We start from the raw sequence: 21290 nt of genomic DNA, 5'->3' as shown, positions 1-21290 counted from the left end.
TAATTGTGCTTCTGTGTCTGAGTGTCTGCAATCCTGATGTTGCCTTTGTGTGCATAATAGACAATTATAATGTTACTTGATTGACTCAATGCGTGGGTGTTACCAGTGGACTTGTGTACTGTATGTACTATACTTGACATTCACTCCACCTGAACGACAGGGAAACAGACAGGAGGCAGAGGCAGACAGGACTGCACACCCTTCTATTGAAATAGATACTGGGGAATTGATCTCACTAAATTGGATGAGCAGGTGGCTGATTTCTGGAGAGAGAAAGAGAAATAGAGAGAGTAGGGAGAGAGACAGAAAGAGAGAGGGGAGAGAAAAAGTGACAGATAGAGGGAGGAAATGATCGAGAGATGCAGAAAGAGAGTGGGGGAGGAGGGAATGGGGGGAGCAGATGGAAAAATAATCTGCTGAATAAATATGTGTGTCCAGGAAAGTGTCTGATTGCATGTGCAGGGTAGTCAGACTGCCTGCAGCAAGGGGCTATGCTGTGTTTGATATGAAGGGCTGTATCTATCTTTCTATCTATCTATCGATGCTTTACCATGGTGCTGTGACTGTCTCAACCGGTGGGGGAGGAGGATATCCTGCATTTCTATTTCGTTTATGTCTCCAACCAGACAGTCAGAAATTGGAATTGCTTTTAGATGTTTTTGATGAGGCGTGAGAGTGAAATTTCTCCTGAGCTGATTTCCTCCTGGAATATGCTGTTACAGTCTGAACTGAGATGTGGAAGACAGAGAAAGAGAGGATTGCAGCTGTTACCCATTAACTCAGTTGAGATACTGACCACATTTAACTTATATTTGCATGTTCTGCTAGCCTTGCTGTGTGTTCTTCTTTCCCGCCCATTAGGCAGGTTTCTTCTTATCATGTTAATTTGGTGCTGAAGGCCTAACAGTACTGCAGTCATCTGATTCAGGTCTACAGTCAGGAAAAGAGAGGAAGGAGAAAAGGGAAGATGAGGTTTGGTAGAACTCAAAAAACACAATTAGTATACTGAGGTGTCGTTCTGAATCCCAAAATGTATACAGCCCTGCCTCTCTTTCTCCTCCCTCTCTCTCGTTTTCCCCTCTATCTCCCCACTTCTGACGGCTCCTCCCCCTCCAAAAAGAACAGAGGAATTGCTTACCTTGACATGCTCCCCTCCCTCCTCTCCCTCCCTCCCTGTCCCCCCCACCTCTATTCCCTCCCCATCCCTCTGACAGGCCGAGACCCAGACCATTGTTTCCATTACAATAAATTCATCTTCCCTCGTGATTCACAGAGGGAAAGGGCAAATGGCGGCTGGACGAGAACAAGTTGGGATATTACATTTCCCAGTGTATTTATGGAAGATAATACATTGCCTCAGGAGAATTTTAGGAGAATAATCACATCAAGTGTGGTTGTGTGTGATGCTCTGACCATTAGGAAGGTTTCTCTAGTATTTATAACAGGCTGGAGATGATCTGCCTTCTTTTAGCTTCTCGCCTGGGTTTATAGACGCTCACAGTGATGGATGTTATGGCTGTACTCTCTGTCACTCCAACATGTTTTTATTTTACTTTTACTGCGTGAAGTAGTTTGTATTTCCTGATTTATGTGTAATTTACGACCCCACTCTCTGATCCCTGACCTGCTAATGATAGCTATAATCTGGGCCGGGGTTAAAGGTCAGGTCACTTTTATCTATAGTTGTGATGTGTTTATGTCTCTGTGACGGAACATGTGGTCATAATGGATGGATGGACCCGATGACCACCTAAAGGTTGAAACGTTGTCATAATAAACACTCTTTCTATCTGATCAGCTTTTAACGATGGTCGTTACCAAGCCATATTCCAGACATTCTCAGACAATGGCGTATTCTTCCTGGCTAGCGCTGCTCCACACACTTCTCAGTCTCAGGCCCTCAGTAGGTGTAATGATGATGAGTGAGAAGGTTAATGGGAGTGACATAGACCTGGAGATACAGCTTCAGTAATACCTGGAGATATAACTCAATTTATCCTTCATCAACAATAAACACATATATTACTTTTTTACTCTGCCAAGCACGGCTCTGCAGTTCTGTCTGCTCAATGCTCAACTCACACCCTCAACAGTGAGATATATTGTTCTAAGATAAATACTTATCTTATTGCAGCTATGCCCTTAAGTTCTAGCTCGGCTCTTAACCAGATAAATGCTGAAGGATAATGACTTCTAACTGCAATGAGTAGAAACTAAAGATATGTACCCAGGCAATGCTGCTAATATAAAAAGTGATGTAGCCATGCTGTAAGAGGCAATATAGTTCCCACTCCATAAATAAACATAGCTATGTTACCATCACCCATGCAAGGGAAATGGCTGCGTCCAAAGATGACACACTCTAAGAATGCCGTCAAAGCGCCCAGTATGTCTAGTGGTGTTACGGTATGTGTATCTTCTCCACGGTTCCACCCCTTAGACAGAAAGTCTAGAGCACAGCCCTGTAGTCATATCAGTCTTCATGCAAACAGCCATGTTTTGGTTGAGTGGACTGGAACCCTGCAGTGTTTTTACATGAGGCGTGAGTGAGACGGATAGTTTGTGGAGCGGAGCCTGCACTGGTGGTTGAGTGTTTAGAGTTTAAAATTGAGCTGACTGGCTTGTCCCTTGGGAGTAGAGGGAGGGAGGGAGGGAGGGAGGGAGGGAGGGAGGGAGGGAGGGAGGGAGGGAGGGAGGGAGGGAGGGGATGAGATGAGATGAGGGGAGGTTAAGCATCCCAGGTCACTGGAGCAGATTTAGGGTGTGCTTAGGAAAGAATCAGTCCGCTCTTGGCTCGGTGCTCTTCCGCTCTCAACGCCTTTCCCAGCCTCCAACCTATTAAAGCATTCCTCGCATATTTTAGCTTTACTTTCCACATATCCAACGTGATTCCTTCAGTGCTTTCTGCTTCACTCTTTACTCTTAACTTCCCTCCTTCTCGCTCTTTCTCACTCGCTTTCTTTTTTTCTAACTTTTTTTCTCATTTCGTCTCTCCTTTCTGAGTATCTGTCACCTCTCACTTTCTGTCCACCCTTACGGAAAAACGGCATGAATTTCACATGATCACGTGTTCCAAAAACACATGTTTTCATGTGTTCACATGATCTTATGTGAAGTTAATGTGATAACATAATAATAATAATAATAACATAATAACATGTGACAACATGTAAAGCAACATGCGATAACATGTAACTACACATGTGAAAACATGATCACGTGAAGTGTTCCAAAAACAAGTTTTCACATGATTTCACGTTTTTCTGTAAAGGCATCCCTACTGTGAGTGTAGGTGGTGTCTCCTGTAATTGCTACTTGAAAACGCTCCAAACTGTTGAGGCTAGCCTGTCATTGATTCTACACACTCCATAAAGCACACCCTCCCCTCTCTGATATGACAATTAGCCGCTATAAGATCTATGAAGTGGGGCTTGTAGCACGCAAATAAAGGGATTCATTCATTGTGGGAAAAAGGAGAGTACAGTACTTCACTGGTTCAGGCTTTTCAGTTCCCTTTTCCCATTTAGGCCTGCTATATACTACGGAGACATATTTTAAATATTGATCCATGCCTTTAAATTTAGATCGCTGGGTTGTAAAGTTCACTGATAAACCCACTCTGGTCATTAGTGCTTGTCTACTTGTACCAGAGCTCAGGTATTGACTTACAGTGGAGTCGTGTGATACCGCTATATAATAAGACATGACCGCCTGCAGCTGAATACTGTAACACACCACAATATACCTACCAATCTCTCTATTTAGGACATGCATAATCTGGGTTTGCTCTCCAATCCAAGGTGTGATTTATAGTACAAGAGTCTCAGGGCTATGTATTGGAAGCACTTTCTCAGAGTACACACACTAACACCAAGGCTGTAAGGTAGATAGAAGAGATGGGAGTCCATGGCATCCGTAATAAGGAACAAAAGCATTCGAATTTCCAGAGTATCTGAGCAATGACAAGTATGAGCCGTGTCATTGACATGCTAAGCATCTCAGCCCGGAGTATAGGGTCAATCTCTTTGTTTACCCAGAGCCTGATGCTGCATCGCACACATTCCACCCGCCTGCCTCCCTGCCTGCCTGCCTAGTCCCTGTTTCCTGTCTCTTCTCCTCTGTCTGTCGGGCCCCTGTTCTCCTCTCTATCAGCACAATATCACTCCTCAATAAGAATTTCTAAAGACTTGAGGCATCATTGATTCTCCCAGTGATTTGTTATCGAAGCGGCCCCTCACTGGTCATTCTGAAGACAGTGCCACCGCCTCTCCTCCATCTCAGACCCTAAATGACTTCTTAATGGCTTTATTTAGGAAATTACCTGGCTAAATGTCCAGGGTCCGGTCTGTGGGAATGGACAAATTAATGGCTGTGTGTAAATCCTGCTGGAGTGGATGGGTATTGTAGTAAATACATTGTATTTACAGTATAGCCTATTACACTGTAATAAATACAGTATAGCCTATTACACTGTAATGTTAAGGAATGCTATACAGTAGGCTGTGGCTACAGTTAAACTAAGGGCCACAGACTATGTGGTCCTCTGTAGCTCAATTGGTAGAGCATGGCGCTTGTAACGCCAGGGTAGTGGGTTCGATCCCCGGGATCACCCATACGTAAAAATGTATGCACACATGACTGTAAGTCGCTTTGGATAAAAGCGTCTGCTAAATGGCATATTATTATATTATTATTATTATTATTATATTATTATAAAGGCTAGCTCTGTTCACTGAATTGACTCCACCACAGTCATTTGTCATAATTAGGAAAACACTTCTCTGGAACTGTACGCTGCGTTTGCCCCTGGACGTCTACTGTATCTGCTTAGCTTGTTGTCCCATGAAGTCCTAGAGCCCTCAGTTTATAATTATGCTAATTGAATGTGTGAAGCCTGGCATTTAGTCATACACTATTAATATATAGACACAATGGAATCTCTGGTAATACCGACTCACCACTTCTACTCTTTATTCTCCTCCACATGTATTTCTCTCTCCTCCTCCTCTCTCATCCCCTCTCTCCTCTCCTCTGACCTCCTTTCTTCTGCCTGTGACTCTCTCCTCTCCTCTGACCCCCTTTCTTCTGCCTGTGACTCTCTCCTCTCCTCTGACCCCCTTTCTTCTGCCTGTGACTCTCTCCTCTCCTCTGACCTCCTTTCTTCTGCCTGTGACTCTCTCCTCTCCTCTGACCCCCTTTCTTCTGCCTGTGACTCTCTCCTCTCCTCTGACCTCCTTTCTTCTGCCTGTGACTCTCTCCTCTCCTCTGACCTCCTTTCTTCTGCCTGTGACTCTCTCCTCTCCTCTGACCTCCTTTCTTCTGCCTGTGACTCTCTCCTCTCCTCTGACCTCATTTCTTCTGCCTGTGACTCTCTCCTCTCCTCTGACCCCCTTTCTTCTGCCTGTGACTCTCTCCTCTCCTCTGACCCCCTTTCTTCTGCCTGTGACTCTCTCCTCTCCTCTGACCCCCTTTCTTCTGCCTGTGACTCTCTCCTCTCCTCTGACCTCCTTTCTTCTGCCTGTGACTCTCTCCTCTCCTCTGACCTCCTTTCTTCTGCCTGTGACTCTCTCCTCTCCTCTGACCCCCTTTTTTCTGCCTGTGACTCTCTCCTCTCCTCTGACCTCCTTTCTTCTGCCTATGACTCTCTCCTCTCTCATCCTCCTCTAATTTTGTGGTTTGGGTGTTGAGCAATTAGTGTTATGGGCCTTCTCTTGTTCTGACATCAATGAGAGGAATTTGAGCAATGCCCCGTTAAGATGAGATATCCTGATAAAGTTCATTATAAAGATGACTAGATGGCTCTACAATGGGTACTTGTGCTGAGGAGAGAAAGGCAGAGTGTGGGGAGTGTGTGAAAGTGCCTTTATTTGCATTTGTGTCATGGAATGCCCTTGTAACCACATTAAAATATGAAAAGGGTTTTGAATAAAGAAATCCAACCTTGAAGATTCAAACGTGATAATACCTACAGCACTACACCACTGAATAATACCCACTCATTCAGTCATGTGTGTTTGTGCTGTCAGCCACTGTGACTGACAGCATTTCCCTTTATTGATTTTCAAAACTAATTATTGACAGTGTAAACTGTAATAATGTAAAAAGCTAAATAAGTGTAATCCTTACAAATATTTTTGAATAGTTCATGTTTTGTTCCTCGGTGACATACAGTACCAGTCAAAAGTTTGGACACACCTACTCATTCAAGGGTTTTTCTTTATTTTTACTATTTTCTACATTGTATAATAATAGTGAAGACATCAAAACTATGAAATAACACATATGGAATCATGTAGTGACCAAAAAAGTGTTAAACATATCAAAATATATTTTATATTTGTGATTCTTCAAAAAGCCACCCTTTGCCTTGATGACAGCTTTGCACACTCTTGGCATTCTCTCAACCAGCTTCACCTGGAATGCTTTTCCAACAGTCTTGAAGGAGTTCCCATATATGCTGAGCACTTGTTGGCTGCTTTTCCTTTACTCTGCGGTCCGACTCATCCCAAACCATCTCAATTGGGTTGAGGTCAGGGGATTGTGGAGGCCAGGTCATCTGATGCAGCACTCCATCACTCTCCTTCTTGGTAAAATAGCCCGTACACAGCCTGGAGGTGTGTTGGGTCATTGTCCTGTTGAAAAACAAATGATAGTCCCACTAAGCCCAAACCAGATGGGATGGCGTATCGCTGCAAAATGCTGTGGTAGCCATGCTGGTTAAGTGTGCCTTGAATTCAAAATAAATCACAGACAGTGTCACCAGCAAAGCATCCCCACACCATAACACCTCCTTCTCCATGCTTTACGGTGGGAAATGCACATGCAGAGATAATCCGTTTACCCACACCGCGTCTCACAAAAACACAGTGGTTGCAACCAAAAATCTCAAATTTGGACTCCAGACCAAAGGACACATTTCCACCGATCTAATGTCCATTGCTCGTGTTTCTTGGCCCAAGCAAGTCTCTTCTTATTATTGGTGTCCTTTAGTAGTGGTTTCTTTGCAGAAATTCGACCATGAAGGCCTGATTCACACAGTCCCCTCTGAACAGTTAATGTTGAGATGTGTCTGTTACTTGAACTCTATGAAGCATTTATTTGGGTTGCAATTTCTGAGCCTGGTAACTCTAATGAACTTATCCTCTGCAGCAGAGGTAACTCTGGGTCTTCCATTCCTGTGGTGGTCCTCATGAGAGCCAGTTTCATCATAGCTCTTGATGGTTTTTGCGACTGCACTTGAAGAAACGTTCAAAGTTCTTGAAATGTTCCGTATTGACTGACCTTCATGTCTTAAAGTAGTGATGGACTGTCGTTTCTCTTTGCTTATTTGGGCTGTTCTTGCCATAATATGGACTTGGTCTTTTACCAAATAGGGCTATCTTCTGTATACCACCCCTACCTTGTCACAACAAAACTGATTGGCTCAAACGCATTAAGAAGGAAATAAATTCCACAAGTTAACTTTTAAGAAGGCACACCTGTTAATTAAAATGCATTCCAGGTGACTACCTCATGAAGCTGGTTGAGAGAATGCCAAGAGTTTGCAAAGCTGTCATCAAGGCAAAGGGTGGCTATTTGAAGAATCTCAAATATAAAATATATTTTGATTTGTTTAATACTTTTGTGGTTACTACATGATTCCATATGTGTTATTTCATAGTGTTGATGTCTTCACTATTATTCTACAATGTAGAAAATAGTAAAAATAAAGAAAAACCCTTGAATGAGTCCAAACTTTTGACTGGTAGTGCATATTTATAATCATCCTCATGCTGAGATTTTATGTGAAAAGAACAGAAGCATAATCATCCAGGAAGAGAGGCAGATGGACACAATGATAAGCATGGAGAGTGCTCTTTCCGTCATCCACAATACAGAGCCACTACATAGCGTAATATACCTTCAGCACTAAGAGCTGCTCTGCTCTAATCTCTTCTGTTCTGGGAGGCGGTTTGAGGTTTATGACAACAGTCAATAGCAATACCCAAGGCTTTCCTCCTCCAAAGTACAGGAGGGATTTTCTCGATGGATTGAGTGTGCTAACTTAATTTGGCTATCGTTTGTATTTCCATGTGCATTACATCCTCTCCCATCCTCTCATTGTGGCTCAGGCTGCTGTAGTACGGCTTCATAAAAAATACCTGCCGTTTAGTCACCTGCCAGAGATGTGATTTGCGTTGACGGCAAGGATTTAATTTGAGTAAACAGTCGCCTGACACACCTAACTCCTCTCTCTCTCTCTCTCTCTCTCTCTCTCTCTCTCTCTCTCTCTCTCTCTCTCTCTCTCTCTCTCTCTCTCTCTCTCTCTCTCTCTCTCTCTCTCTCTCTCTCTCTCTCTTTCTCTCTCTCTCCTCTCCCTGTCTCTTTTTTCTCTCTCACTCCCTTCTGCCTTGTCTCTCTCTTTCTTCCTGTTTCTCCCGCTTTCCTGCCTCCTTATCTCTCTTCCTGTCTCTCCCGCTTTCTTTTTCACCCCCTCTGTCTCTCTCTATCTACTGCCCTCTTGTTGTAAACCACCCTCCCTCCACTGTGTCTCATGTGTCATTGGGCTCCTGTGGTCTGATCTCTTCTCGTGTTCAGGCTGTTCAGGCTGACTGTGCACTTCTCTTCTCCATCAGTGAGTGGCTTCATCTCTGTCTCACTCTCTACATTTTTCTGTCCGGCTGGAGGGAGAGAGATGTTGTGGGAATGCAGAAAAGGTGCCTGCTTTGTCAGGACGGTCAGTCAGTGTGTGTAGTGCATTGTAGTCTGAGCTGGTCACACTAGGTGTGTGTACTACTCTGTCACTGTTACGGCTTTATCTGACTGATCACAGTCTCTCTGTCTCTCTTTATCTTCACAGAGCCTGTGTTCTACTGCTGCCATGGTGACCCTGGCCCCACCCTTCTTCCTGCTGTTTTGGCTCCTCCGATTGGCCAGCACTGCGTTTCCGGAGGAACCGGGGCCTCTGAACTTTATCCCCACTGAAGGTAACATCTCTCTCACACACAGGGTGTAGAGTATTGGGTCAGTGTCAGGGTCTAACATGGAAGGTGTCAGGAACAGGGTCAGAAAGAGTCAGGGCATCACATGCAGAGTGTGGAGTAGTGTGAGGAGTGGGGTCAGGGCTGACATGCATAGTGTGAGGAGTAGGGCGTCAGTGAGTTGTGTGGGTGTGAGATCATAGTCAGGGTTGAGGTCAGGCTGCTCCCACAGAGGGCCAGACTCTGAGCCTCTATTATATAAGGGCAGTCTCCAGACCAGAACATAGTTGGCCATGATTGACCACAACTCAATAGTATCGACCAAGACCTCCCAGCTGAATTCAGACCCTTCTCAGGCTATCAATGCTAAGATGTAGGACCTGAAGGCTCTCTGAAGTCCTGTAGGGTTGTGGATTAGGGCAGATAATGGACCTATACTTGGAGGCAACAGTCTCAGCATATATGTGATGGGTCAATGGGGAACAGAGATGGACAGAATAGTCATAGGATAGGACACAGAAGGAGGAGAGATCATCCTTTACTTAGTCCTATAGAAGGAAGCAACAGCATAGGCTTATCTGAGATGGGTGGATAGGGAACAGAGATGGACAGAATAGTGGGAGGTCACAGAAGAAGAAGGAGGAGGGCACTCTATCACTTACTCCAGTCAAGGCCAATAAGAGATGGCAGCATTAGACAGTTTCCCATGGTAACTCAGCTGATGTATGGTTCCCTCTCCCCTGTGTTCTCCCTCTGCTCTCTCCCCTCTCTGTTCACCCCCCCTACTACTGCATGATAAGAAAATTATGTAACTCCCTCTTTTTCTCTCTCTTCTCCTCTCTCTCATCCCTTTCTCTCCTCCTTCTCTCTCTCATCCCTCTCTCTTATCTTCTGTCTCTCTTTTTCTCTCTCCCTCACTGCTCTATCCTTCTTCTCTCTCTCTCACCCTTCTCTCTCATCCTCTGACTCTCTCTCTCTCTCTAAACAGTGGTCCGGCAGTACCCAGTGTTTCTGGGTCGGCCACATCGTTCAGCCCTGAGACAGGAGACACTGCATATTCAGAGAGTTCTCAAGGTGAACCGGACCCTCTACATTGGAGCCAGGTATATTTCTAGCCACAAACATAAATGTATTCATCAGATTTGAGCCACGAGCATTAATGTATTTATTCAGCCATCTTTTATAATCCTGCGTACATTGTCTGTGTATCGTAAATCACATATGAAAGTAAATGCTATTGAATCTGAATACATTTGTATCAAATTAATCTCAAAGCACGCAAAGGACATTATCTGAGCTAGTTGTGGCCGTGGCTATAGAAGTGAGAGCTTGACCCCCACCCACAGAGTGTCGATCAGGCCAGGCTGGGTAGAGCCAGCCAGAAGGCTTAATGTGCTGATCCTGGTTAGACATTAGTCTGTGGTGGGTGGGGTCGGACCAGAGGGCACACAGGTGTGGAAGTTTGTTCAATTACATCTGTCGTCTTGTCTGCCCTTTCCAACCAGAAATAAAAAACACAAATCAATCTTCTTCTAATACTCTAAAATATGAATGATGATGTCACAGACTAGCTTAATATTACTGGGAACTTATTAAAAAAGACTTCAATGTCCATGTAGGGCAGACATATGGTGGTGGTTACAGCAGACTAGCTAGCTAAACCATAGACATCCCCAATAAGGAGCCCCATACTGTGTCAGGAAATGACCCGGTCCATGGCCTTTGGCCTTTCTCTAACCTCAAATCCAGAGGCCTGATAATAAATAATTATGTCAAATCCTGCAGCGTTTGGCTCCAGCCATTCTGACTACACAGCCTAGTAATAAAACCCAGAGCCTGAAGACAGGAGGCCTGTAGTCACCGCTGCCTGTCTGACGGCAGGTTAGTGATCAAATATAACCACAACCAGGAAACTCATGTTTTAGTGCCACTGTTACATGATAGAAAAGGTAAACTAATGCCTATGTCTCAGTGAACCGGATGATAGTGAAATCCAATAGCCAGAGCTAGTGGGAGCCAGAGCTAGTGTGTGTGTGTGTGTGTGTTGTGCATGTGTGTGCATGCGTCCGTGTGTCTGTGTGTCTGTGTGTATAAATGTTGAGCCGGGCTGCCAAAAGCCAAGCAGATAGACTTAAAAGAGCAAAGGTGCCTGAGTACCTGTGGGGAGGCAGGGCCGATTGGCTGAAAGCTGCAGCAGAGTGGCTGGACTGATAAGAGGCTCCAGTGAGCCCAAATCCTGTCACCATTAGCTTAGGTGTTCATACCGCAACGACTATTAAAGCCCTGCCCCAAGCCCCAAGCACCTGGTGGGGAGCTTCTGTCACTCTGTCCTCTCCCTACTGGCTGGCCACAGATGGAGAGAGAGGGAGGGAGAGTGGGGGGGGGGGGGGGACTAATGAGCAACACCGTAGCTCCCCAACTGTCCCTCTATTAGGCCCTGTGGAGCCAGAGAAAGTACACACACCTAGTCGCCAGGCGTTGGAACCGGTTCAGAACAGAAAACCTAGAAATTTTTTATCAAGGTACATAATCAGAACCGGGAATGAAAGTGATCTATACTGTTCCGGAACAGAACCGTTATTTTAAAAGCATGGGAACTGGTTAATAACGTTATTTTATATCGTGGGCAACAAAGCGCCTATGCAAAGCCCTCCCTCTGTCAAGGCTAGTAAGGGATACTATAGTTATCACATTTCACATTGGATTTATTAACTACAAAATGGTAAGGCGTGTTTTTAGTTCTGGTGCTGCTCTTCACACACAAGCTTGTTAGCTAGCTAGCTACTGTGGTCCAACATTAAGCCAACTCTGACATTCAAAGTTCCTCCATAGAAGCCCCTCCGTAGGTATAATTCTGTGGGCCTAATTCAGATAATGCATGTCATAACAAGGTGCCCAGCGCTTCAAGCCTCCTCCTCAACCCTCTCTTGCTCTCTCTCTACTGTATTAGCTCACGCTCCAGTGCTCTCCTCTCTATAAGTAGATGTGTGGACTCCCTGGACCTGTCACACAGCTCCAGATCCACTGGACTAATCCACAGAAATAAACCAATTGAGTAGTGCTTATCCCAAAAGGAGAGAGGCTACCAAGGAACATGGCAATACATGATTAATTGGTTCCAATTATGGTAAACCGTAAGAAGATTTTGCCATCTGGAGCAGGAGAGAGGGAGTAGAATCTATCTCTCCATTAGAGGCTGAAGAGTGAGAGTGAGCAGAGTCGCTGCCAGACCAGACCATCCGCTGGCCACAGAGAGATGCAGACCTCAGAGGTCACAGGGGGATCATCTACGTGACATATAGATGAACAGTCTCCACAGACGCTTCAGAATAGAGCCGTCTTGGGTCTGGCTACAGATTCCACTCAGCTGTAGGGAGTGACATAGCAAACAGGAAGTAGCATGCAGACAGAGGGACATAGCGACAGAGTCACTCAGTCAGCACAGGGAGGGTCAGGGTCACTGATTGGTCAGAAACTTCTCCTTTTCAGTTTCATCTATTTGTGTGGCGTTCTCTGCAAAGTCATTGTCTGACGGCTCAGAAAGACTCAGAGAAGCTCAGTGTCTGACGGCTCAGAAAGACTCAGAGAAGCTCAGTGTCTGAACGGCCCAAAAAAGGCATTTAAGAATAAAACAAAATGTTGTCCACTTTAGACAGTTCACAGGGTTGTTGCCTATAAATACGGATGGCAACCCACACACGTATATATTCTGTTAACTCAATTTGCAGGTCTGCAAATGCCAGTCGGAGGAATTATGAGTGGTTGTCAGGGAGATCGACGGCCTAGCCTGCCTTGTGAACATCCTGCAACATAAACTATGTAAAATGCAACAGTAAAGCAGAGAAATCACTCAAACAGCCTGAAGGAGACCAGAGAGGCAGAACAATATCAACTGGCCTCTTCAAACCACAGCAGCCTTGGCTGCTGGCTACACCCACTAGGAGGCCTGTTCACATTTTCATATGTTAATACTGGACAGGGCTGAAGTGCTCTGGATGCGATTACGCCACACTCACTGCCCTACTTGATTGTTTGTAGGCTGCTTAAACTTTGACCCAGCCAAATGAGCAAGGCACAAAGTAAGTGTATGGTAATTCTACCCACATCACTTAACCACCGTCCTGTATTGTGAGGGAGGTAACCTAGGGAGGGAATCTTTTAACAAACCTAGAGGAGCCACCAGTGAATAATTCAGTAGAGGAGCGCTTAGGCTTACCATGTTCCCCTCACCAAAGACACTCACATGCACGCACACACACACACATGCACACACACTCTGACACACACAGACAGAGCCTGCCTTCTGCTGAGGAGTAAGGCAGAGCAGCACAGATGGAAGGCAGAGCTAGATCTAGGAGATAAGATCGATACTGCTGCAATTACATAGCTTTGGCATATTTACAGATTAGAACATTCAAAGCCTGGTGTCTGAAAGGAGCTTGGCACAACCAGAGCCTCTCCAGTTTATTTGCCAGAGATACAGGACCTTGATCAATATGCAACATCAGCTGTTAGCATCTTCCTTAAGGCTCCTGCCCTAACTCAGATTCTAAAGGCACTTTCACAGGCACGGCAAGGTTATACAAGAATTATGAACGTATTAGCAGTGAGTAGCATGAATGCATGGTATTATATGATGAGACCTCTCATTGGCATTGTGTGCTGTCTGTGTGGGGGTGCGTTATGAACGCAGGCAAACTTCTTGATTAAATCATCCATTAATTCAATTTCTTCTGAAGTGAGACAATTCAGGCCTCCCAGCAAAACCAACTTTACTGCAAGTGAACTCAAATGAGACCCAAACTAAACCAAGGGGAAAAACAAGTGCCCATTATGCAATTCAAAATGTGTATTTATCAACCATAGCCTGAAATGTATCCCATTATACAGAGCTGTTTTATTCAGATATATTGTAAATTGTTACATAGTTATAGCCCACAGATGTCATAGCCTACAGTGCATGAACAGACAAAAAAGATTCTTACATTTTTGGTTCTCAAACATTTAATCTTCTCCAACCATTATTCTGTAGCATGTCCAGAATTGCCCATAAGACAGTAGAGTATTTCTAGTGCCATTATGTGTGAGAGCATGTGGAGTGCAGTTGAGTGCCTGTCTAAGACTTAGCTAACTTTGTCTTGCTGTTGGCTGACTGCCATGCTCTTTGTCTGTCAGGGATGACCTTTTCCGCGTGGAGCTGGACAATGTGGCAGGAGAAGAGATGTTCTACAGTAAGGTGAGGCCCTCTCCATGCACACACACCTCATTAACATCTTAGAGTACTGTCTAACCAGCTTAACTGACACTGTTGGAATGCCAATGTCTGTCTGTTATAGAAGAGAACATGGGAGTCCAACAAAAACGACATCAGGACGTGCAGGATGAAGGGCAAGCACGAGGTGAGCTGGGGAATGCATGATCGCACACACAAACACACACTTTCAGGGTTGCACACACACACACACTGAAACATGGCACAGGCCCCACCTTATCACCTGGTGCCAGGCATTCATGGTGCCAACGGTTTGACTGGCATCCTGCTGGCTCTACTTAGCGGAGGAGCCACAACCATGTGCCACCCCCAGTGTTCCTGATCACCTAAACCATGACACACTTCAGAGGTCCAGCCCTCCCACCCACCCCCTTTATAAACATGGCCGCCTCGCAGGACATTACAGTTGTGGTGTGTGCCCTCACAAAATGGAAGGGGGGGGACAAGGAGGTTGAGATGTAGCGAAGAATGGACAGTGAAACAGTCCTCACAGTCAACCCAATCCAAGCATGACTACCTCAGCTATCTCTCACACATCCACTCTCCCTCCTCTGCACTTCTCTCGCCCCCACCAACACACAGCGGGCGGATCAGTGCCTCTCCCTTCTGACTTCACACACATTCTCCCAGCTCACACACCAACCCACACACAAACCGACCAGGGCATTATTGAAAGGTGTCAGTGTGGGAGAGAGAATAAAGACTGATTTAACACTGAAAATATCACCTGACATCAAATCTGTGTGAGACACCCCTAGACAAAGGCTCAACGGAGAATAGGGAGAGGAAGGTGGAGGAGGTAGCCTAGCAGCAGGTAGCCTAGCAGCAGGTAGCCTAGCGGTTAAGAGCGTTGGGCCAGTAACCGAAAGGTTGCTGGTTCGATTCTCCGAGCCGACTAGGTGAAAAATCTGTCGATGTGCCCTTGAGCAAGGCACTTAACCCTAATTGCTCCTGTAAGTCGCTCTGGATAAGAGCGTCTGCTAAATGACAAAAATGTAAAATGAAACAAAGGTGGTTATGGCGGGGAGAGCGAGAGAGAGGGTGGGGAGTCAGTCCCACCTGCCTGCCCCTGAGGAGAGCCACAGGCCCCTAATGACTCTGGTAATGCAGTGAGTCACACAAAAATTAGGCAGTGATAAGAGCACCAGGCCCCTCATCCCCTAGCCTTGACCCACATGGACACGGACACATGCACACACCTCTATCCTCTAGGCCCCTGTCACCCACTCACTCTCTGCTCTCCTCCACCCACACCATCCATCCTCCACCCACACCCTCCACCCACATCCTCCACCCTCCTCCTCCACCCACCCACACCCTCCTCCACCCACCCACACCATCCATCTTCCACCCACACCATCCATCCTCCACCCTCCTCCTCCACCCACACCCTCCTCCACCCACCCACACCATCCATCTTCCACTCACACCATCCATCCTCCACCCTCCTCCTCCACCCACACCATCAACTTATCCACTTCACCTCCTCCAAATGTCCTGTCCTGCTCCCGGGATGGTTTTGTCAGATGTGATACATTCGTCACCAGAGTAATTGGTTTTGTAATTAAATGTTTCTGGTTGGTTGATCAGAAAGGGCATACTCTCATAATTAGGTGGGAAATTCAATATCCTAATTCTTTGCCTTTTCTCCTCCTGGTGGACCTTAAAGGATACATTTTATTGTCCAGCTGATTGGACAATCTTTCTCGCCCTCTATTTCTTTCTCCCTCCCTTTCTCCCAACCCTGGAGACTGTCTCAGTTGTATTCAGCCCAGACTCAAAAACAGAGAGAGAGAGAGAGAGAGAGAGAGAGAGAGAGACTCCCCGGCTGGGGCTGGCTCAATGCCAAGCACAAGGGCAAGGCCAGTCAGTATGCAAACAAAGAAATTCCATATAGACTTTTTTAAAGAGCTGTTTTGCATTGTTATGTGCAGCACTTAGTGAGATTGTTTGATCAATATGTTGTTGATACCCACTCTCAGAGGGGGTCTACATTTCAGTCATCTATACCAGACAAGAACAGTCTCACCATGATATGGTTTCACAGCTTATTGTATGTTTATTATATAGTATCTCTGCAGATGCCCTATATACAGCAACTCTCCGGATGCCCAAAACAACCTTGGAATGGTGAACATGTTTCTGAGTTCTTAGCAGGCCACATACTGCAGTAATTTGGGTTGTTCTGGTCAAGAATAGACCGCAGTGTACTCGACAGAGAGCTGACCCTGCAATCTCCAGGTCACCCGTCAGGTGTCCTAACCACTACTGCCACAAAGCTGTCTTCATTAGTCTCTGGATCTCTCCCTCCTCCTCCTCCTCCTCCTCTTCTTCTTCAGGGGAGATGTTGATGCTGGCCTGTAGTGTATTCACTCAGGATTAGCATCAAACAGTCTCTGCGAGAGACAAGACAAGCTCGGGAGGGGATGCGGATTAGTACTAGCATGCTGAGTAAGAGAGGATGCGGGCAGGAAGTGCTTTTGTACTGGCAAATTTGTGCTAATTTAGCACTGCTGTTAATTTGTCCTCCGCATTCACCCCCCGCCCGCTCGTGCCCCAGTCACTCTGCCTTACGTCAAAGTCTGAGTCAGACTGTTGCTTGAAATGACAGACCTGCTGCTGATGATCAGAGTCAAGCGTGGCTCACCCAAGGAGAGGGAGGTGACAGGAGAGCAAAGAGGAGGAGAGGAGGAGAGGAGAGTAGCCTGCTGGAGTGTGGGAAGAGTTCTGGCTCTGGAGAACTTGGCAAAGACACCTCTGTTCTGCCTCATCTCAGCAGTGATGGACTCAATCGAGCATGCTACGGAAACATGTAAGGTTTTAGTGAGAAGCTGTTTGCTAAATATTACCATGTGATGGGGCAGCGTAGCTGGTGTGTGTCGTTTGAGCCTGGCTAAACTCGGCTGTGCTAATTAGCTCATCCTCAGTTTAGTAAAAACATCATGGTCCGAGGAAGTCGGTTTCTTTTAGTGGAGTTCCTTGACTAACATACTGTAGGTTTACAGTAAGGGGAGCCACCCTGGTGAATTGTGCAATTGTGCAATCAGTTTCAACATCAGGAGGATTAGATCAATGGAAACCAGATGCACTAGTCTAGGTGGAGGAAGTCTTCATTAGTAATGCTCTCTGACTGCGGTAGGTTGTTGTGAGCAGATGTGTTGTGGTAACAGAGGTTGTTGTTCCTCTGAGTGAGGTCTGGGTCTGTCTGAGACTGACTGAGGGATGGGCTAGAGGCTGGGAATTAGCAGGGAGAGGAATGTTCAGGTCTGCAGTAGACAGAAACCTCAGTGTGTATAGTCCCACACACACACACACAAACACACACACACACAGATACACACACAGACACACACACACACACACACACACACACACACACAGACACACACAGACACACACAATACCACAAATACCAACATGTTTATGTTTGTATTCATATGTGCGGCACACTGCGTAACTCATCCTGGCTGCTCTGTAATAATAATGTAGGGTGTAACACAAACAGTGAGAAGTGGAGCTGCGATCATCTGGATGTGGGTCACATGAAAGAACTGCCAGCCAGCACAGGTGGTGCTTTGTCTGGAGTGTACCCAGGGAGAGGAAAGGGTGAGAGGGGAGAGAGGAGGGAAACAGGGGGAAGGAGAGACGAGGCTGTGTGGTTTAAAACAGGAGACAAATCAAATCTGTATATGGAGGCAGATTGTAAAAGAAAAAAGAATAAAAGTCAAGCGAATAAAGCGATACACCATGGCTCACGATGATGCAAGAGATGAGAGGCTTCAAAACAGTATAAATCCCTGTTGTTTAAACTGCAGACATCCTGTATTTCAATTTACACTGCAGGTCCATGCCAAAAGCCCACACTTCATGTGATGGTATTTATTGTACAATCTTAACTGAGATTTTGGCGCTGTGTCTCGTTCTGTCATTAAGCATCTAGTGTGTTACATCTGGCTTTATGCTTTTAGCCTATAGACCGCAGAACCACTGAAAAACAAACATGCAAATCACACTGATATGAACACTGAATCTGTGCAGTGACACACACACACACGCATACACGCACGCACACACACACACACACACACACACACACACACACATATACACACACACACACACACACACACACACACACACACACACACACACACACACACACACACACACACACACACACATGATTTAGTATGCAGTGAGTAGTGGCTCCCTGTCTAGTACCACAGCGGGGTGAGGAATTCTAACCTCACCTCACTCTACACACGTTGCCGCCCCCCGCCACCCCTGCTCGGCCGCTCTGCTCCACCGTGGATAAGATGCTGTCTGGAATAACACTCACCCCATAGCCCTCCCCCTCCTCCTCCCATCCCCACTCCCTCCAATGACATCAGTGGCTCTGCTCAGTGAGTGGACCCCCGTGGTGGAGGGGCTGAGGCGCCAGGCACAGGGCCAGGAGCTGGAGCTGGAGCCACGCTGACTGGGACAGGAGAGGGGAGGGAGGGGGGTACAGGCCACTAGGGATTTACATGTACAGGGATACAACTCACTGCATAGACACACACTCACACATATTACAGAAATAAAATGTTGAACTATAAATTTTTTACATTTTACATTTTAGTCATTTAGCAGACGCTCTTATCCAGAGCGACTTACATATTGGATCTGCTGGTGATTGCTGTGCTGCTTATTAACATGGTAATAAGGGTTGTACCACCGCAGTGAAGCGAGTGGTGGTTGAAAGCCTAAGGTTAGCTGGGATTTCCATCTGTCATTCAATGGCTGGTGTGAGCCAATCGAAAGTCTTTGAAGCTACAGGCGGGCAGACAGGTAGCCTCTGTAGGCCTGAATAATGAGGGGATTGACAGTGTTAATGATATGATAATTCCTCCCATCATGCATTTAGAAGCCTCATTTCACCTAGCAGTAGGATAATAAGTCACAGACTATCCATTCTGATTTCGACCCCCTCATTTCTCCCTCTCTGTCTCTTATCAGGACGAGTGTCGGAACTTCATGAAGGTTTTGTTGAGTCGACAAGGAGGTCTGTTTGTCTGTGGGACCAACGCCTTCAATCCGCTGTGTGCCAACTATACTGTGAGTACCTATAGAACACACGCATTCTGTCTGACTCAAACAGCAGTCATTACTGCTTCGGGAAGCTGAGCACATCTCTACCTGTCAGCAGTCCAGCCATGCATCAGGCCTAGTGATTGGGGCGTCATTGATAAATGGACTATTCCTTTTTCCTGGAACCTAGCATGTTGCTTACTTACAAATGTACAACTTGTTTTCTGTCATTTTTTCCGTATCTAAGGCAGAGAGAGAGAGGCCCTTAGAGCGGCTAGATATGAGTAGCTATTGCACCACGCTTAAACTTGTATGTGGCGCTTGTTATTGTAGAGTGGCAGAGACAGATGGTCATAGTGCAGAGCCGAAGGGCTGGGAGAGGGGCAGCTGGAACTACGGAGGAGGCTGTGCTTATGATGTGTCTGGGTGGTTCGTTTCTTTGCCTCTGGTGAAACCCAGGCAGACAGGTAGAAGGAAAACGCTAAGTGGTTGCACTGCTCATGTACCTGATGAAAGAGCACACCTCGGACTAACGAGTTGAAAAAGCTCAGCAAAATGTGTGCATTAATATTAATGATTTGCTCAGTTGATTTCTGAACATTCCTCCAGAATACTGTATCTATAAGCGGAGTGAATGAGGGAGGGAGGGAGGAAGGAAGGAAGGAAGGAAGGTAGGAAGGAAGGAAGGAAGGAAGGGAGGAAGGAAGGAAGGAAGGAAGGAAGGAAGGAAGGAAGGAAGGAAGGAAGGAAGGAAGGAAGGAAGGAAGGAAGGAAGGAAGGAAGGAAGGAAGGAAGGAAGGAAGGAAGGAAGGAAGGAAGGAAGGAAGGAAGGAAGGAAGGAAGGAAGGAAGGAAGGAAGGAAGGAAGGAAGGAGACGGGGGCATCCAGTTTAAGTGTCAAAGGCTTTCAGGGAAGTGTTATATTCCGTCTGTCACATCTCCAACATACCAGCACACTGACTCCCTCTATACCTGGCCCATTATCTTTGGCTGTTAATGAGCAGTGAAACCTGTGTAGGGATGACATGCTCAGGGCTTCTTCTGGGACTAGTTAGCAAACCTAGGGTTTATTTATAGCTGGTTTTAATGACAACCACAGCATTTCATTTATTTAATTCATTTTCAATCGTCTGTGTAACTTTGATTTCGCCTGTGGTTGTTTAGCTGTATGCATTTCAAAAGGTTGCGTTTCTGTGTATTTGTGCCTGTCAGGGGGTGTATGTGTTTCTGTTGTTGTTTCTGTTGTTGTTGTTGTTGTTGTTGTCTTCACTATTTGCACGATTGCAGAGGGAGAATAATAATGTTGTGAATATGTTATAATATATGCTAATTGCCATACTCTATCTGCATGTATGTCAAATCAAATCAAATGTTATTTGTCACATGCGCCGAGTACAATGGGTGTAGACTTCACCGTGAAATGCTTGCTTACTTGCACTTCCCAACGACGCAGAGTTAAAAAATATGTGAGGGTGAACTTCACTCTTTGTTTCCCAGCAACACTATATAGTGTACTGTGTGTGTGTGTGTGTGTGTGTGTGTGTGTGTGTTCCAGGGAGACACTCTGGAGATGGTGGGAGAGACAGTCAGTGGGATGGCCCGCTGCCCCTATGACCCTAAACACGCCAACGTGGCTCTGTTTGCAGGTGAGGAAAAAACACTATCATTGTGTAGCATAAGTAGTTTCCCATCATCACATCAACTATGGCAGTGGCTGAAACAATAGGAAGCCTTTATTCAGTTGTTAATTTGAGCCGGATCCTGTTTTGGACTGGCATGAAAAATAATAATAAAAGCCATCAAAGTTTCAGTTGCCTCTTCGTTAATTCTCCTGCCCCCACAAAAAAACAAAATGTGAAAACGTAGATTTTCTGCCCGGGCCTAATATTCTAAGAGTTGATTTGGGTTGGGCAACATTGTAACTAACCTATGTTTGAGACCAACGCTTGGCGTTGGCTATGTGAGAAGCGCATCATTATGTCTCACATA

At 45.8% G+C, this 21290-nt stretch overlaps 1 protein-coding gene across 1 annotated transcript in view; it reads left to right on the top strand.

The window, feature by feature from the left end:
- The window catches only part of LOC311149056 (semaphorin-6B-like), a gene marked incomplete at its 5' end in the record, with an annotated part of 73869 nt that overhangs the window by 9036 nt on the left and 43543 nt on the right, over positions 1-21290 (top strand). Inside the window, 6 exons of the mRNA XM_084186158.1 lie at positions 8840-8966; positions 9949-10063; positions 14136-14196; positions 14297-14359; positions 19231-19329; positions 20857-20947. Of these exons, the coding sequence (XP_084042284.1) occupies positions 8840-8966; positions 9949-10063; positions 14136-14196; positions 14297-14359; positions 19231-19329; positions 20857-20947 (556 nt within the window). The remainder of the gene's footprint in view (positions 1-8839; positions 8967-9948; positions 10064-14135; positions 14197-14296; positions 14360-19230; positions 19330-20856; positions 20948-21290) is intronic.

Source organism: Coregonus lavaretus (genome assembly GCF_964263955.1).
Source record: "Coregonus lavaretus genome assembly, chromosome: 21".
Lineage (NCBI taxonomy): Eukaryota > Metazoa > Chordata > Actinopteri > Salmoniformes > Salmonidae > Coregonus > Coregonus lavaretus.
The sequence above is the reverse complement of the archived record's forward strand: the minus strand, read 5'-3'. Positions and strand labels throughout refer to the sequence as shown.